We start from the raw sequence: 18,526 nt of genomic DNA, 5'->3' as shown, positions 1-18,526 counted from the left end.
GATCCATGTGACTGCTGGGGAGGTGAGGATGGGGGTTTCCAGGGTGCAGGGGAAGTGTGGGAAGAAGCTTGTGGGTTTTGGTCTTTAAACCTCCACTTTTTAACAGTCAATTTGCTGAAAGTGAAATGAATTTCAAATGTCTTTTGGGGAAAGAAAATAAATAAAAGGGGAGGGAAAGGGGTTGCCCTTTCCAGCTTTCCCAAGGGAAGTTGCCATGCCACCAATTTCACCTTTGTCAAAAGTTTTGGAGTCTTTTTTTTTTTTTTTCTGTTGCTATATGAAAAAATGGTAATTGACAAAAAAAACAAACCAAAAAACAACTTTATCAGCAAAATGTTTCAATTATGTAATAAATAAAACAAAACAGAGATGTTACTGGTGTGATTTTAAAACAGCCCTAAGACTGAGTTAGAACAAGAGAGCAAATGCCTGCACTGCTGGGATAACCCATGGCCAAATAACCCCAAATGAGGAAGCCTGAAAAAATAAAGCAGTAGGCAAGATCTAGCCAAGCGTATTGATCATTTATTGACCTCCTACCTTTCAAAAAATCCAACTCATGTTAAAACAGATCCCTAATAGCTGTCCTTATGCTGTACAACAGGAGAAAGGACATATGCCAGGGGCTAAAATACATCTCACTTAAATAAAAGTGTAAAGCAGGCATAATACTCAGTATATCATGAAGCAAAAGCACTTTATCTACTTTATCAGATACCACTTTATCAGAGACTTGAGAGATAAGGAGGGGTGAGTGAATCCCCAGTGTCCTTCTCCATCTGGGATCTCCTCTTTCACCACCATGCAAGGCAGGGGCTTCAGCAGAGCTTCCAGCATCTGGTGGCACTTACCTCCCCTGAAACATTTTTCCCCTGCATGGCATCTGAAGGAAGGTGGGAGCAGTGTTAGAATGCAGCTGGACCCACATGAAAGCCGCAGTGAAGGGTGAAGGGAGAACTGTGGTCTTTGACTCATCCAAGCTCTGTTGAGATGAGTGGGGAACCCCTGTGGAGAGCTACCTTAGTAGTGATGGTGGCTCCTGAGAAACATACAGAACTGTAAGGGAGGGAGGGAGGACAGGCAGCACCAAACCAGAGGTGGAGACACATTCAAGACACCTTCAATATTTTTGAACTAATGAAATCAGGTTACAGGCACTGCAGCAGGATGGGACAGGGTTCTCAGGTTCTCAGGTACAAGAACCACAGCATGCCAGCACCACTCCCAGCAAGGGGGAGACTACCAGCCTGGGAAGAGACAACTACATGAAGCATCACCAGTGCCACAACTCAGAACTCATCTCCCCCAGCAGCCTCTCATGCTGCTTGCTCCCTGTCTTCTGAGCTGCTGAAGGTAAGGAAACTCCATGGAGAACAGGAGGAGGAGCTGGTGGTGGCAGTGTCAAAAGTATGGACACAGAGAACCTAGTCATTCTGTGTGTGCCATACCAGGACAGGGTACCCACAGATGACGGAGAACCTCTCAGTTATGAGCTTTGGGGTCTAAACTATGCAAACTCATGAGGCTGACATCTAACCCTGCACCTCTGAGATATATTGTAGGAATGGGCTGTTCTTCAGACAGTAGCACCTTCACAAACCAGGAGTTTCCTTCCTCCCATGAGCAAGGGACGGAGCACTTTGAAAAATTAGGGACTTTCCAGGGCCAGCGGGACATTGTGAACTTCATCTGCCACACTGATCCTGAGGGCAAGGATCAGTTCGACACAACCAAACACAGACAGTTCTGCCAGATTGAGGGAAGCCCTCTTGTCTTCAGCATGGCAGGTGCTGCAGCCTTTCCAGAACTGGTTCATGGTAATTCAATGGCTTTTGTGTTATAACAGCCTGGAGGAAGACTATTCTGGATATCCTCCAGGTTCTTAATATCAGACAGGATGCCATCAATGCTGCTCTCCAGCATGCGCACCCGGTCCTTCTGCAGTGCAGTTGTCTGCTCCAGCTCTGACATCTCCACCTTCAGCTGCTTGCTTCTGTTTTTGGCTTTCCTGAAGTTCGCCTCAAGCTGCCTCAGGCCATCCTCATCCATAGCGCCAGGCTGGTCTTTTGCACAGAAAGAAAACAAGGAATAGGAAAGCATGCATGAAGGATGAGGACTAGATCTTTCTAGATACTTCTTCTCTACCCTGCTGCCCAGCCTGTTCACAGGCAGCACATAATTTAGCTTCCCACTAAACTCCCAGAAGCCCTGACTAGACCCCAGTGGGGATCTGTTTCTATCCAAGTGAATGCAAATGCAAGTGGCATTGCAAAACCTACTCATGAGATGCAGCAGCTCTTCCAGGGCACTCAGCATCTGCTGCACAGCTGCCCCTGCCTGGCCAGCCTTGTCATGGACCCTTTGAGTTTCCTGAGCTGTCTGAAGGAAGAAAGGCAGCATGTGTAAGGTGAAATCAAGCCCTGAAGTCAACAGGGAAGGAGACAAGGAATAGGAGATGGGGACCCACTTTCTCTATTACAGCAGCATCTGCCTCAACCTCCAAGAGTTTCCTCTCAAATGCATCATCCCCTTCCTTGGCCTCATGTCGCAGGGTGGCCACTGCCTTCTCCAGGGCGAGGACGCCGTCAGCTGTCTTGTTGGCTTCCCCCTTCAGCTGGGCAATCTCCTAGGTGTTGCATATAGGAAAAGGCACTTTCAGTCAGGCAGAGCACAGCCAAAATCATTCTGGGTGCGCTGAAATAGGGAACTGGTAGACAGAAGGGACCCAAAAGTATCACAAGCTGTCCTCATGTTCTCCCACCAATTGCTCCAGAGAGTTGTTTCTATGTCCATGACTCAATCCCTCCTTCACACATCAGCAATCCCTGGGGAATTACAACACACATCTGGGAGGTGAACCCACAAAAACCCACAGAGTCTGCCAGTGACTCTGGCCGTAGGAGTGAAAAAATCCCTTTGGTTACTGAAAGGTGGCTACAGTGAGATGCCACAGAGATCTTCATGGAAGGAATGTGCCTGTAGAGATCATCTACAGCCAAACTGGTATCTGCAGGACTCACTGTAGAGAAACTTCAGCTCAAAAATCAATCCATCAGGTCCACCATGAGGTTGCTAACCATCTTGTCTTCTTCCATGTTTTTCCCCTTCCAAATCCTTTTCTGACAACAATAGCACTGGAGTCTGTTCTCACCTCTTGGATCTCCATGACGATTTCCTTCACTTCTCCTACCACACTGCTGCCTGCCTTTGACTCAGAAGCAGCGCTATCCACAATCCCTTTGGCTTGGTCTGTCTTCTCCCTGGCAGTGGTCACCATGCTGCTAATAATGGGAAGCCTCCTCATGTCATCTTTGGCTTCCCTCCTCTTGTCATCTGCTTGCAGGTTGAACTCTGGAAGAAATGCATGTGGAAATGAAGCTATACTACCTTTGTGAGTTCCCACATGGAAAGGAAAAGGAAGGGTTTCTAGGACGCTACCCTTGAGGCTCTTGAGGATCTGCTCCACCTCATAGAAGGTGGCATTGCCAGCACTCATGGCTTGCAGGGCTGTGCTCCTGGCAAGGGTGGCTCGGGACAGCAGCTGTGTCAGCTTCTGCAATGTACCAAGGGACACAAAAAGTAGGTGAAGGACACGGTATGGGAGCATCACATGGTCCCAGAGCAGTCTGGGAGGAGCTGGGCTGGAAGAGACCCGACAATCTGTTCCCAAATGCTTGCTCTTGCCCCTTAATCAAGACTCCCACAGGCTGATCTGCCACCAGAAGCTTGTGCCGGTGCTCCTCAACTGGCTTCAGCTATATCCTGAGTCATCTTAGCTCTAATCTTTTCAGGATCAGGTCTTCAACCTGCCTTACATGGAGGAGATGTGCACCCTGCACCAGCAGCTCCCCCCACACACTGAGGTCTGAAGACCAGCCCCAAGGAAGGGGCACCAGGCAGGCAGAGCTGCCTTTGACAGCTGGGCAAGGACAGTGGTGGGACCAAAGGCATCCCCCCAAGGCTGCAGCTCCTGATGGGGATGACCCCTTGCCAGCCAACCTCTTACCGCTTTCTTGCCCTCTTGCCCTTGTAGCAGCTGCTTGGCCTCCTCCTCCCAGTGCCCCATGTGGTTCTGCAGGCCCCGGTACTGGGCCAAGGAGGTGTCCACCAGGCCCAGCAGGGTACTTGTGTCCTTCTTCAGCCGTGAGGCTTCCTCCTGAAACAGAGACACAGTGGGGGCCCCAGAATCTCTCCAGTGCCCACCAGGAACCAACCAGAAGCAAAAGGGGAAAAAGGGTAGGAAGATGCCTATCTAGTGGCTCTCCAACAGGGATGGAGCCCTGGGAAGGGCTGAGCTGGTGGTAGGATAAACAGGGAGGGCATCAGGAAGAGTGAAAGGGAATCTCCTGGTCTGACAGGCACAAAGCCCTCACCTTAAGGGACCCGATGTCCATCTCTGTCAGGCGGGACAGGGAGCTGAGGAGCACTAGGCTGTCCTGATAAGCTGTGTCTGCCTTGAAGGCCATTCCATCAGCATCAGCCTTCAGGCCTCCAGCCAGTGACTTGAGCTCCTTGTACCTGTACAAATGTGAGATTGGAGAGCCTGATACCAGCCAAGCTGCCAGCCTTTCACCTCAGTTGACTTGTTCACATTCTCCAAGGCCCCATGCAGATTTATCACACATAAAAAGACAATTGCAAACATTCCCTGTATCCCAGTCCCTCCAATGACCAGGGCATCTGCTGGCTCTGTACTCCCAAAAACCTTACAGTCCAAAATCAGGGGTTGTTTCACTCAGCTGAACCCTCACAGGGGCTCCATGGTGGCTCTGCTGATTCCTGCCCTACCACTGTATGTTTTTTCCTGCACATCCCTGTTCAGCTTTCTAACTTCCTACAGGGCTGCTGCTAACATTCCACCCATGGTGTGCAAGCCCACCATGGTGGGCTCTGGAGAGGCCAAGTCTAACCAAAGGAACCACCATGGGCTTAAATTCACCCTTGGGCTAAACCCAGCCCAGATTTTAAACCACATGTGGAAATCATCCCCAGAAGCCTGTTCACACATGCGGTGTTAAACCCCTTCGCCCATGCACAGGCAGGACCCCAGGAACATTGAGGGCTGTGATGTGGGAAGCAAATGCTCCACAGAGCTGCCAACCCTCCATCTCCACCCCTAAGACATGCCAGTGAATTCCCTGCCTCCAACTGCACATTTCTGCAGCTCAGATGGGGAGAGAGGGAAAGGGGCCTGGATTCTTGCCCATTCCCCTCCTCCCTCGCATCTCCACACCTGACACTCAGGCCAAGGCAGCCTGCACTCACCTCCTGGGCAGCCCTGGCATGGAGCCCAACGTGGCCTCTCCACCAGCAGCTGCACGCAGCAGCTCCAGTGCCTGCTGCGCATCTTCCCGTGCCACCTTTGCAGCTTGGTCAATGGCATTGGCTGCTTGTGTGTGGCTGCAGAGCACAGAGGAGGCTTGTCAGAAATGGTTCCCACCCAAGTTTTCTCCACCAACTCCCTTTACTCATCATTCACTGAAGCTGGATCACACCCCCTTGGGAAGCACAGCATTTCTGTGAAAGGGACCCATATATTGCTTCTTCCTCTTGCATTTCCCAAGGATAGAGGAGCACTGGGGAGGGCAGAAGCTCTCTGTTCCAACTGGACATCCAAGGGCAAAGCTCTGATCCCAAAGATGCTTCTAAATCACATACTATTACATCCTCAAAGACAGCTGAGGACAACTCTATAGGGCAGCAAAGACAGACCAACAGCTGCATCTTCCCCTGCTCCAGTGCTGGCAGATGTCAACCAGAACCCTCCAAAAAGGACCTTCTGAGCACCTAGCAGGATCTCAGTCCTCCCCTCCCCTCCCCTCCCCTCCCCTCCCCTCCCCTCCCCCTCCCCCCCTCCCCTCCCCTCCCCTCCCCTCCCCTCCCCTCTCCCCTCCCCCTCCCTCCCCCTCCCCTCCCCTCCCCTCCCCTCCCCTCCCCTCCCCTCCCCTCCCCTCCCCTCCCCTCCCCTCCCCTCCCCCTCCCCTCCCCTCCCCTCCCCTCCCCTCCCCTCCCCTCCCCTTCCCTCTTCTCTCCTTTCTTTTGGCTAACAGTGGCAGCACCTCACCTGTCGGCCAGTCTCAGAGCCTCCTGTGCCAGCAGCAAGAACTGATTCAAACCCCCAGGAAAGCTTGAAACAGGAATGGTCTGAGGAAGGAGGAAGAAAGAGAAGTGTGAGTGCTCTTCCCTGCTCTCCATCCAGTTTGGCAGTGAAAGAGGCAACTACAGCATATTAAACCTCCACAACCCCCAAAGACCCCTACCAGCTCCTCTCAAGGTCCTGACTCCAAAGAAAGGACAATCAGAACACCTACATTCATTCACAAAACAACATCTGTAATTCTTTAAATCCTTGCTTTGTCTGTTGACTTTTTTTGCAGCCCTGAGCTAGACTAGGAGCATGTCACACGGGATGCTCTTACCACCCAACGGAGAGTAGCACCACTGTGTTCCAGGTCCAGCCTGGCTCTCTCCAGCAGCTGACGGGTCTCCTGCACCTGCCTCTCATACAGGTTCCCCAAAGACCTCAGTGTCTCCACAGCTGCCTTGATTTCATCCAAGCGACTCTGGGAGCTGGACCCTTGCCCCTTCATCTGGGCCACACGTCCTTCCATAGACCTGCCAGAGGCTGGCGAGAAGGAAAGAGAAAGGCTGAAGAGAAACTCGTTGCTATGCAAAAAGGCCCAGGCAGCAAAACCCTCTCTGATACAGCCCACTTGGCCACATCCACGGGCAGTGGGAAGGTGGTACCTTGCAGGCTCAGGGTTTCCCTAAGGATGGTCTGCAGCATCTCCTCAGCCACCAGCATCCTCCCCTCCAGCTCTTGACTCTCGGTCCCACTGCCAGCTTGCACCTCTGACAAAAGCAGCTCCAGCTCCACCAGCTGCTGCAGATACAGCTCCACCTGCAACCACAGACCAGGCCATCAGCCAGCAGGACACTAAATCTGCAGGGGTGGGAACCAGGACCACAGTCAGGACCAAGAGCAGAGACCAAAATGAAGGCTCATTGTAAGATGTGGCACAAAGATCAGTTGAATCAGGTACAAAGCTGAGGTTTGAATTCACATTTCACTTGCACCAGGAGTAGATGCTTGAGGAAGACAGGAGAAGACACTGAGGGTGAGAAAATCACTGCCCTGAGAAAATTAGTGGCCCTGGGCCTGGCACAGATGCTCACCTGCACTTTCACCTGGCCATAGCAAGCTGGGCACTCACTCTCTTCACAGCGGGGACCCTCAAAGCCAGGTTTGCAGAGGCAGCTCCCGTCACTCCTGCACTTCACGGGCTTGGCACCAACTGAGTCACAGGCACAGGCTGCAGGTCACAGTGATACAGATTCAGGGGACCTGGCCCCACCTCAAGCCACAGTACATCTCTCCCTGCTTTCCTCCTACCATTTAGCCTTGTGCTTTGGTTCCTGCTCACCATTCCCACTTTCCAGCATCCTCCTTCCCATCAAACCACTCCATAGTCAGTCATCAGTTTTCTTGCTCATCCCCAGCTCAGACAGCACCTGGATCTCACCTCTGCACTTGTGAGCAGGGTCAGGGGCTAGGGGGTTCCCAAAGAAGCCATCCTTGCAGCGGTCGCAGTAGAAGCCAGTGGTGTTGTAGAGGCACTTGAGGCACTCGCCGGTCTGGCGGTCACAGTTGCCCACGGCATTGGGCTCCACATTGCCATTGCACTGGCACAGCTGGCAGGGCTGGGAAGCCGCTGGATCTCCAAAATAGCCATCGGCACAGTACTCACAATTGGCACCTGGGAAAGGAGAGACGAGCAGAAGTTAATGCTTGTGCCCGGGAGGCAGAGGCTGACTCACTGCTTGTGTCCCACAGAAATGGGGGTGTTCAGCCCCATCAGGGTTGGCACAACAGCTGGTCTGCTGTCATCACCACCACAGCCAATGGCCCACACACACTCCCAAAAGCTGGGTGCCACAAATGACCTTCTATAAGTTGTTTCCTATTTGTTTCTTTCCTTGTTTTTTGTTCCCCTCCCTCTCCTACCCATCCTTTCTCCATCCATGTTACATTTAGATGAGAACTTTTCCCAGAGCATGACAAGGTGTGTTTACCCAACCCTTGGGGCTCAAACACCCCACTGCAGGCAAGAGTGGAAGGGTCACAGGTAAGCTGGGCTGAGACTATGGTGTTGAACTACCCAGCTCCAAGTATGCCTGTGGAAAAAGGCAGAGCAGAAACAAGCATTTTGGCATTACCAGCAGCTCCAGGAGGGCAGTCGTCACAGACAACCTCCTCGCTGCCTGGCCCCACAGAGCAGCCCTGGCCGAGCCTGCAGGGGCAGGTCCTGCAGCTGTATGGCTGCTGGGCATCTCGGTAGGAGCCAAAGGGGCAGCTGACACCATTGCCCACGTTTTCATCTCCTGAGTAGCATTCACCTGGAGGAGCAAGGAAAGGGCTTAGGGCATTTACTCACATTCCTGGCGGGACATCCTCCACCACTCCAGCCACAGCAACACAAGCACCCATGGTCCAGCAACCTCTACAAGATCTCTTCAGATCCTCATCATACCCACATCAAGCACTACATAAAATCATGAAATGGTTAGCATTGGAAGGACTTCTTCAACTAAACCAGGTTGCTCAAGCTCTGTCCAACCTGAGGCATTGCCATGCTTAACTTTCAAATAAGAAGTCAGAAGTGAAGAAATATTGTTATCTGGGTAGCAGATGTTTTTTCTCTCCAACATGCATCCAATTTGTTCCAAAGAGTTCCTACAGTGCTTCTAGGCTCTGGGTAGTTTTGTCTTGGATGGTCCCCACATTTCAAACCCAAGACACAGAATCATGATCACAGACAGAATCTCAGAATCACAGATGAGAAACAGAATCACAGAATCATTAAACCTGTAGCAGATCCCCACCTTTTAAACCAGCCCAGAGCACAAAGCGACATGTCCACTCCTTCCCTGGACACCTCTAGGGATGATGACTCCACCACCTCCCAGGGCAGCCCCTTACAATAGCTAATGACCCCTTTCGTGAAGAAATTTCTGTGAAGTCAGTGCTCTCGACTCCCCACAGCTGTATTCTCGGGAGACAGGCAGCTTCCCTGAATTCCTATACAGCCTACAAGCAGGGTGTCGCAGTCGCTTCTCTTACCGGTGTCAGGATCACAAATTCCTCCCCCCTGGCAATTGCAGGGCACGCAGATGCTGAAGGGCCCCTGGCCGGGGGCGTTTCTGCGGTAGCCAGGGGCACAGCTCTCGCAGAACTGCCCCCGGTACGCCGCCGGGCACTGGCAGCGCTCCACCCACGGGGCGGGGGCGCCGGGAACGGGCCGTGCTGACACCAGGGTGACATTATCGATGTAGCCGGTGCCTGGAGGGAAGTACAGCCAGTCACCCGCAGGGAGCAGCAGCTCCGCCTGAACGACTCCCACAGCCGGGACCTGCACAGGTCGCACATTCTATGGCAATGCCCATGGGCAGCCAAAGCAGTTCCTATCCTGCTCAATCTCTTTGCTATTTAATTTTGCCCCCTTGGAGCACTTACTATTTTTATCTTTTAATAAATTTTAGTAAAGGTGTATCCATCCAGAGACTTGTTGTTTCCAACAACTAGGAGAAGCCGACCTTGCAAGCTCTCTCTGCACTTACTGTATTCCCCAAAGGTGGCTCGGATCCAGAGGGCTGTCAGATTTCCCAGCAGCCTGCGAAATTCAAAGTGATTCAGTCTTGGGCTCCACTTGCTGCTTGGGTGCTCGTCCAGCCTGCCATGGGAGAGGGGGGAAGTGGAACTGATTTCAAAAAAATGAGATGCCTTCTCCAAAAAACACAACAGCCCTCACCCATCTCCCTCCTGGGAGCTCAAGCCTTTGGGCAACGACTTCCATGCATGCAACTGATCCAGAGCTGAGAACACAACCCAACCTCAAGCCACATTTTCTGCTGCCCCTCTCACAAAGGAACTTTCTTATCCAGGACAGAAGCACCTGAGATGCATCTAGCCCAAACCAGGCAGCCATTTGCCACCTCCAAGGGACGATAGCTGAACACAGAACCTCTTTTAAACCACAACCATTCTTGCTCCCCCTGCCCCCAGCTTACCTGAATGTGTACATCTGGCTGATGCCACAGGGCAGGACCTTTCCCTGGGGCAAGAAGGGAGCAGTGACTCTCAGGCCATGTCCTTCTAGGACCACATCATGTGGAGATGGCTGGTGTCCCCCTCGGTCCAGGCGGTAATCAAAGGAGAGCATCTGGCCATAGCTCAGCTGCTGGTTCCCAAGGAATTTTGCTGCAAAGGGAAAATAAAAGGCTTAAAATCTTTCTTTCTTCCTAAAGGGTCAGTTCATGGGATCAGACCGAGCAAAGGGTTCACTTTGCCAGCCACTGATCCTACACCTACCAGGTGCCACAAAGTATATTGGCTCTGATCTCCTTGCTGCTATGAAGGCATCCTGGTGGCGTGGGGACCACTGGAGCTGGGCTGGGGAGCCACTTTCATGAACACCTCGCCAGCCCTCAGTACCTGGAGCACAAACAAGGAGCAGTCAGCATGGACAGGGAAGGTATTTCTAGGATTCCAGTAACCATGTGGTTCCTCCAGCCCACTGAAGAGAAGGGATGGTAAACATGCCCAGGAGCCATGGGGATGTCCTGCTTGGGCTTCACCTTGCTGGAAGGTAGAGGTGATGTTGTGGACACTGTGGTTGTCCGCACTGATACAAGTGACTGAGTGCCCATAGCAGAAGCAGGGGGAGCATCCTGCAGGATTTCTAGCATCCAGGTTATAGAAGTGTTGCTTGCACCTGGGAAAATGCAAGAAGGTGACAATGTTCATGTAGTTTTCTCCTTTTACCGGCCCACAAAACCATCCCTCTGATGCAATACAGCCCATCAGCGGGGTTCAAGGTCATCACTGGGTGAAATAACAAGATGGGTGTGTGCAATGTCTTCAACCTGACAGAGGGCAGGGCTAGATTGAAAACTGGGAAGAAACTGTCTTGAGAGGGTGGTGAGGGACTGGCCCAGGTTGCCCAGAGAAGCTGTAGCTGCCACATCCCTGGAAGTGTCCAAGGCCAAGTTAGATGGGGATTGGACCAATCCGGGGTAGTGGAAGGTGTCCCTGCCTGTGGTGAAATCAAAAAGTACCTTGGACTTGACTAGCATAAGAGATCTATAGTCAGAATGCCTTGGCAGGAACAAACAGAGCTTTGAAGATTGCTAGAAGATTGAATCAAGCCTGGCGACAGGGAGAAGATTGAATCAATGTTGAAATATGCATGTATGCTAGTATGTTTGTATGATGTTTAACCCAATCGTTGTAGTAAAAAATTACTAGCTTTCCTAGAATGGTATATAAGCTTACGTAGCCCACAGTAAATTCGGATTCTGATCACTGAGTTAGTTGTCCCCGTCTCTCTTCATCGCTGATACCTGCCCATGGCAGGGAGTGGAATGAGATGAGCTCTAACATCCTTTCCAACCCAAACCATTCTAAGACTTGATGGACTTCCAAGGAACCAACTGCAGAGAGAAGAAGGCTGTGCCAAGTTGTGTCCAGCATATCCTCCTGATACTCACCTCTGGCACCGCTCTCCAGTGGTGCTCTCCTTGCAGGCACAGAGGCCAGATTGACAGGCTCCCATGCTGCCTGCTGGGTCACACTCACACTGCAGACTCCTGCAAAGGGACAGCAGGAACCTCTACCTGGATTTCCAGCTTGGCCTGGGAGCTCAGTGCTTCCCACTTCTATGCAAGACAGTGGATAACCCTCCCAGCTACCATTACCATGCAAGAAGTGGGGAAATAAACTGCATAGCCACCTTTTTCCAAAATCTGCAGCACTGTGGGTGCCATGTTGAGCCAGTGCCCATTGCTACTGCTCCAGGGCATCCGAGAGCATCAGACTCACAAGTGCAAAGTGAAGCTTCACTGAGCTTAATAAACCCTGGATGAATTTTATAGACCTTGGCTGAGCTCCACCAAGCAGCATCCCAAGGGAGGCTTAGGCAGGAGGCCAGGCCCAGCAGCAGGACTGCAGGCATCTGTCTCTTGCTAACACCCTTTACCTGCCAGCAGTCTCAAAGGAGCAATGGCAGGATGAGGTGAGGAAGAAGAAGACACAGCTGAGAAAGTCAGATCAGAAACTTTCCTAAGTGTGTTTAAAGAGGGCTTTTTGCATGTGCATCTCCTTGTGAGTGGCACCAACATGAGGCAGCCCCACAAATGGGCAGGTTTTGTTTTACATGTTGCTTTTTGGGCATTATCTGCATAATGAAACCATCATCTCAGAGAGTGGCTAAGTTCAGATTTTGATGGTGTTGCAGGACACCAAGCCTTTCAAGTTAGCATGGAGGTCCAACCTCCAACCACTCAAGCCCACTCTTGCCAGCGTGGTTGGCTTAAGGCTGTCCATGAGATGCCATGAAACCAACTCTGCCTTTGCAGGGGGTGTTTTCAGCCAGCATAGGCCCCAGGAGAGCTTTGGAGGCTGGCCCTCCTGTTGGCCACATGCCACTGATGGTGGCCAGCACTCACTGCCCGTTCCTCCAGCACCCTGCCTCAGACAGGGACTCAAAGCCCAGCTGGCACCGGTCACATTTGTCCCCCATCACTCCAGGTTTGCAGCTGCACCGGCCATCGCTGTCGCACTGTGGGCTGAGGGAACCTGCAGAAAGACAGGAGGGAGAGTTTGGGATGGGTACATTCCAACCCAAACAATTCTGTGAGTCTGTGCTTATTTCAGAGGCGAGGCTTAAAATCTGTGGTCTGGTATGTAGGGGCTCAGAGCGCGACCTGCCCAGGTGCTCAGCAGGTGCCTTAAGCCTTCTTGCCCCACACAGCAGCTGTGGACGTACCCCAGGTGTGGCAGAGGCAGGGCAGGCAACATTGCTCCCCCCACCGTCGGAAGAAGCCATCCTTGCAGCGCTCGCAGTGGGTACCCTCTGTGTTGCCCAGGCAGCCGAGGCAACGGTACCCGTTCCCTGTCTCTCTCAGGAGCTGCCAGTCAAAGATGCACTGCCTGGACATCCCATTGCAGTCACAATCTGGGAAGAGGAGAGCAGAGAGACACCTCAGATGATGCCTAGAGATGAAGGCACCAGCAGCAATCCTACCCTGAGGGGAAAGGAACAGGGTGCAGGTGGTGCAAACCTGTCGCTAAAGGATACAAAATGATTCACACTACTACCCTCAGTGTTAGAACAAAAACCTGTGACTTTATTCTCTGACTCCAGTATTTATAGATTCTCAACGATGACCAGGGATTGGATAATTAAGTTACCACCTTCCCAATCACACTGGTCATGTGAAATGTCCATCAAAAGACATTTCTTAGAAGGAATGTGCAAACAACTTATGTTTACAGGACTTTCATGGGAACGATGAAACATTATCAGAAGGCTTAATTTTCAGGGTGACACAAACCTCCCCTTCCTGCTCTGTTGACAGTGAGCTGCTTCCCCACATCTCTGTGTTTGTGCCCATGTCTGTGTCCATCAGCCACCCCAGTGCCACTGGTGCCCACACGGTGCTCTGCATCCCCACACTGGGGAGGAATGCCCCATTTTGCTGCTGAGGAGGGACAAACCCAAGCCAAGCAGCCACAATCCACACAACAGCATTGCCAGGGCTGTTCTCCATTCCTTCACAAGTCTTGCAACACAACCAGGACATTGAATAGGTAGAGATAGTTTAAAAAAAACCCTGGTCTTGTCCTGAGAAAAGCATGGGTAACCTAACTGAAGACTTTGGGGAAAAGGGAAAGTTTCTTGAGGTTATCCTTTGTTTCACCTAGCCAGGAATAAGTTGAGTAGGAAAAGCTCAACCAGGTCCCTCCACCCAGGTCTGCAGTGCAGGGTGATGAGGAGTGGTCTGTGATTCAAGGAGTTTGGCAGAAGTGTGCCAGCCAAGAGAGAGATTAACAAAAAAGGTTTGGGTAGGATTGGACAGGTCACCTCACCCCACCCTCCCTCATTGCAAAGAAAAGCTACAGCTGCCCACACTGCTGCATGAGGGATGGCAGGAAGAACAGGCATGAGATTCTGCATTCCTCTGTACCCAAGATAGATAATCCCGCTGGACATCAGACTTGGGCATCTCACCAGATGTGCCCTCTCCAGCACTCCACTGCTTTGTCCGGCTGCTCTCTTGAAGCCACCTCTCACTTACTTGGCAATCCCTCAGTGGCCACTACTGGAGCATTTAATCCTGAGGACTTTTACTCCAGACAGGCTCCTCAGGTTCACTGAGGAGAGCAGGCACAGCTGATAGAATAGTTGGCAAAGACAGGCAGGAGAAAGAAACATCCCAAGGGAAAAAGCCAGGTTCTCAGGCACAGAACCTGCTGAGGAATTGCTCCAAAACACCCTGATGCTGTCATGGGAGCCTTGACCTCCCTTTAGGTAGCTCTACTCTCTGCTGGCCTCCTGGGGACAAGAAAGGCCATGCCCAGCTACCCAACCCCTGCCCAGATCATATCTGAGAGCACAGGAGGTGCAGGAAGTCCAAAAATTGGCAGAAACCTGTTGCATGGATGCAGATAGTGCCTTGTACTCATACACACTGAGCCTCCTCCTTCCCAGCTCTCTTCTGGCACAGCTCAGCCCCAGGGTACAACGTCCCTGTCCTCTGCATATGTGATTCCTGAGACCAGGCAAAACCTCCTGCTCTCAGTGCTCACACCTGGGCACCGCCCTCTCACACACCCATCAGCAACCACATTCCAGAGGGAGTCACTCAGTAGAGCCTCTGCCAAGAGGAGAGATGACCTCATGCACCAGCAAACAGGGAGAGATATTTTTCCAACTTTGGCAGGCACAGCCTTGCATTTTGGCTGTCAGGAGACCAAGCTCAGGAGATCTGCCACCCTAGCCTGCTGGGAGGGGACCTGTGGGCACAGAATTCCTGCCTCTAGGGTCTGGGAAAGCAACTCCAGCCTCAGAGAGAATCACCAGTGACCAAAGGGCATGGACAACACAAAGGACCAATGGAGAGCAGCAGCGTGAGACTTTCTTCAAGTACTTGTGCTCACCTTCACAGTAGAAAGATTTCACTTGGATTGATCCCATTCCCCATCCCTCTACACTCCAGCTAGATCTCAAGCTGGAAGGGACCCATAAGGATCTTTGAGTTGAACTCCACCCATGCATCACCCTACATCTAAGCAATCCAAAGGATTTACTGTGTTTCTAAATTATAGGCATAACCACCATTCCCTCAGGGAATGAAAACCCTTTTTTGAGTGTTGCTCTACTGGTGCAGCATCTTAGGAAACAGCTCTCCAGCCCTGGAACAAATTCCTGTCTCGCTGATTCAAAGCCATTTAAGATGCTGTGGCAGGTTGGGGCTACCACTGCACTGGTGTGTCTGCTCCTACTCATCTCCCAGAAAACCAGGAGCTCAGGTAGGCTAGTCCTTACCAAGAGCAAGGCACTGGAATTGATAATGAGGTGGAACAGGAAGGAGCTGCTGGAGGATGAGGACCAACTGAAGACAGGATCACTTCTGTATCCAGGTGCCCTGAGGCTCTGCTGTGAGATCATGCATGAAAAAGAGCAGGTTCCATTGAGGAGAAGCTTTGCAGCTGGGTTTCTTCCGCGCTACATCAAGATGCAGGAGATCCATAGCACGCATCCAGCAAGATATCATTCCCCCAGCTCCCACATGCAGAATAAAGCATGAAAAATGCTTGATGGTTGTGCTGAGATGAATTCTCACATCAGAAGGGCTTGGAGGAGAAGGCAGGCAGCTTCTTAAACTGTCTCCTTAAATTCACAAAACCAGACAATGAGGGTGGCCCTGGGTCTGTGAGGATCTGACAGCTCTGTACACATAAGCCAATCTGCAAAGATTCCTCCTTCCATCAGAACAGAGCTTTGCATGCAATGAAGGCTCCACATCAATACAAGCTCCATCAATACAGGGCTCCATCAGCAGGCTAAGTTACCCACTCAAAGTCTGCTGCAGCATGAAAACACAGCTGTAATCAACCATCAGCTTTACATACACACGAAAAGGGTTCAAGAGTCCCTGGGAAAGCAGTTTCTCACACACTGCCAGGAAGGAGCAGAGGAAGAATCTATACCAGTATTTTAAAACTTGAATGTAATTAAGGCTGATGTAATAATTAACCCAAGTAGCATGTAAAGGAAAACAGATGTATTTTTTTTTCTTTTGAAAAAATACAAAAAAAACATTATTCAACACTTATTTCCCATTGCACCAAACTTAAAACAGATAAAATTCAACTTCAAGCCCAGCAAGCTTATTTCAGAACATCAGTACTGGAGACCAAAGAAAATTTAAATCACTCAGTATTTACAAAATACATGCAAAAACCTGATTTTGGCCAAACATACCCATCTCCAGACTATAGGCCAATAAAAGTGAAATTCGGATAGCTGAATTACCACTGGGCTGAACATATTTACATCTCCCTCCATGACAGTCTCCACTATGTGAGATTTGCATGTGAAGAGGATCCTGCTGGATTTTTAAAGCTGTGGACCACAGAAGATTCCTGTCTCCCATACGATATGGCAGGGCTGGGCACCTTGTGAGCCCCACAGACTTGCACAAAATCCAAACAACGCCATGGTATTACAGCAAATTGGATCCTGGATGCTTCCAGGTCTTCTTCAGGCTCAGGGAAGGTTTTGATTCCAGCAGTGATGGGCAGATCAGCCACTGCCTGGGTGACGCTTGTCACCTGCATCCCACCATAAGAGCAAAGCTCTATACCAATAGCAGTAAGGCAATTAATTGCATATAAATAAGTTATTGAAAGAGGATACCAGTGACAAAACTAAGACCAACTGCTCACGGGATATTTAACCTCGGAAGAAAACTAAGAAGCACCTACAAATCCAGTATGAATCCCGAAGGCAGGAGGGGAAGAGTGCCCTAGCAGGATGCCACGCACCCAAGCCACCTTCCAGTTACCGGCACTCTCCAGCACGGGGAGAAAGCTGCGAGCCAATCTGCCGGCGGAATCAGAGCAGGAACAGCAGCCCTACTCGAAGCCTCACCTTCTCCGCTACGTGTGCTCAGGGCTGCGGGCAGGAGGAACGCGGCGAGACAGGCGACGGTCAGGAGCCAGCACTCGGCCATTTCTTGTGCCGGGGAGCACCAGGCACCCGTTCCGGTGGGGCTACACACCGGCTGCCTGGTGCCTTATTTTTTGTGCGTTTTTTATCGGCTGCTCTACCTGAGTCACTCCCAACAGGAAGAGCGCGTGTGCCGTGGGCTGACTCACAGCAAGAGCCCAGCCCAGGGAGCGCAGACAGGCGCCTGCCCCATCGAGAGACAGGCACTGTCTGAGAGGCAACAGCGTCCCAAAGACCTCCTGCATGCACCCTCTTAGGGAAATAAAATATAGCTGCAGCACCTGAACACACCCCTCCTGCCCGTCCCGCTCGCCCAGCTCCATCTCGCCGGCCGCCTCTGCCTCCACAGGCAGGGCAGTGGTGCCGGCTGGGGAGAGCGGGGCTGTCCGGACACGCCGGAGGCTTGCAGGGAAGAAAATGAAACAGGGTGAGCTCACAGGAAGCCTGGGGAGGATGGATGGGGGCTGCCTGCTTGGAAGCCAGGTCCAGCCAGCCAACCTGCAAAAGCAGGCCTCACTTCAGGTGACTAGCAGGACTGGGGATGCAGAGACCCAAGGTCAGCTTGAATAAATGCCCAGAAAGCAGATTGATTTGGATTCACCAGATAATAATCAATCAGGAAATCCCCAGACATAGAAATTAGGTGGAGGTGGAAATCATCATACATGTTTGTCTGCTTTTGCTCTTGAGATATAAAATGAGTTTAGATGGATCCTTGGGCTCACCTACTGTATCATTTTTATGCCAGAAGGATAAGAAGTGAAGATAGAAAGAAATGTTTGTCTGAGGCTGCTGACAGAGCCAGGCTTCACAGCCCCAGGTTCATTAACACTTTTTTCTCAAGGGTAGCTGACAAGCTACACAAGGCATGAAGGCCAGTTCCACCTCACTCCTTGCTTTTGCCTTGCAGGAGGACATGACCACTTCTACAGGGAATAGAGAAATCTGGAAGCAGGGGCTCTCCACATCCCACACACTTCAGGACAAGAAGGACCCCAGCATATCCACCTGCCTTGTGGAAGCAGTCCATCAGAAGGGCACAGTGAAGGATGGGCCCTCATACTGTTTCACAGCAGCTTCCCTGAGACTCCTAATGTCATAAGTGATGGCAGGTGATTGAGGAGCACCTTTAAATAGAATAAAAACACCTAACAAGTTAATCCCCAGAGACACAAGTTGCCTTTTAGGTCCCCTTCTCCATTAGGGATTCAAACTTAATCCAAGGCATGACATGCTAGTCACTTCAGGCCTGACAGATCAGAATGATTAACACTGAGCTCCTTTGAGCCTCTTACACTGCCGAACAGCCTCCAGACACTCCAGACACCTGGAGCTGACTCACAGGGCTTTCCTCTGTGGTTCCTGGTGATCTCATATGCACAGCCAGCCCACACTCACCACATATCTGCACCTCCCTTTGCCAAATGTACATGCCTCTGCTGATTGAACCAACT

At 51.3% G+C, this 18,526-nt stretch overlaps 1 protein-coding gene across 1 annotated transcript; it reads right to left on the bottom strand.

Annotated features, from left to right (window-relative positions):
• Window positions 1–503: 503 nt before the first annotated feature.
• Window positions 504–17,150, bottom strand: LAMC2 (laminin subunit gamma 2). Its single transcript, XM_005531297.2, has 23 exons — window positions 16,995–17,150; window positions 12,825–13,013; window positions 12,505–12,634; window positions 11,548–11,646; window positions 10,636–10,772; window positions 10,370–10,492; window positions 10,069–10,258; window positions 9,619–9,731; window positions 9,122–9,340; window positions 8,218–8,397; window positions 7,524–7,757; window positions 7,177–7,313; window positions 6,748–6,901; window positions 6,420–6,625; window positions 6,065–6,144; window positions 5,266–5,400; window positions 4,374–4,518; window positions 4,007–4,156; window positions 3,439–3,553; window positions 3,152–3,351; window positions 2,468–2,626; window positions 2,280–2,379; window positions 504–2,063 (listed from the first exon to the last, which is right to left on the bottom strand). Exons 1-23 carry the CDS (start codon window positions 17,074–17,076, stop codon window positions 1,813–1,815), a joined length of 3,528 nt encoding a protein of 1,175 aa, XP_005531354.2. The 5' UTR covers window positions 17,077–17,150; the 3' UTR covers window positions 504–1,812.
• Between the last annotated feature and the right edge of the window lie 1,376 nt (window positions 17,151–18,526).

Source organism: Pseudopodoces humilis, chromosome 10 (genome assembly GCF_049639895.1).
Source record: "Pseudopodoces humilis isolate 2021_Gansu_Grassland_sample_001 chromosome 10, ASM4963989v1, whole genome shotgun sequence".
Classification (NCBI taxonomy): domain Eukaryota; kingdom Metazoa; phylum Chordata; class Aves; order Passeriformes; family Paridae; genus Pseudopodoces; species Pseudopodoces humilis.
Note: the sequence above shows the minus strand (reverse complement) of the source record. Positions and strands in the feature narration are given on the sequence as shown.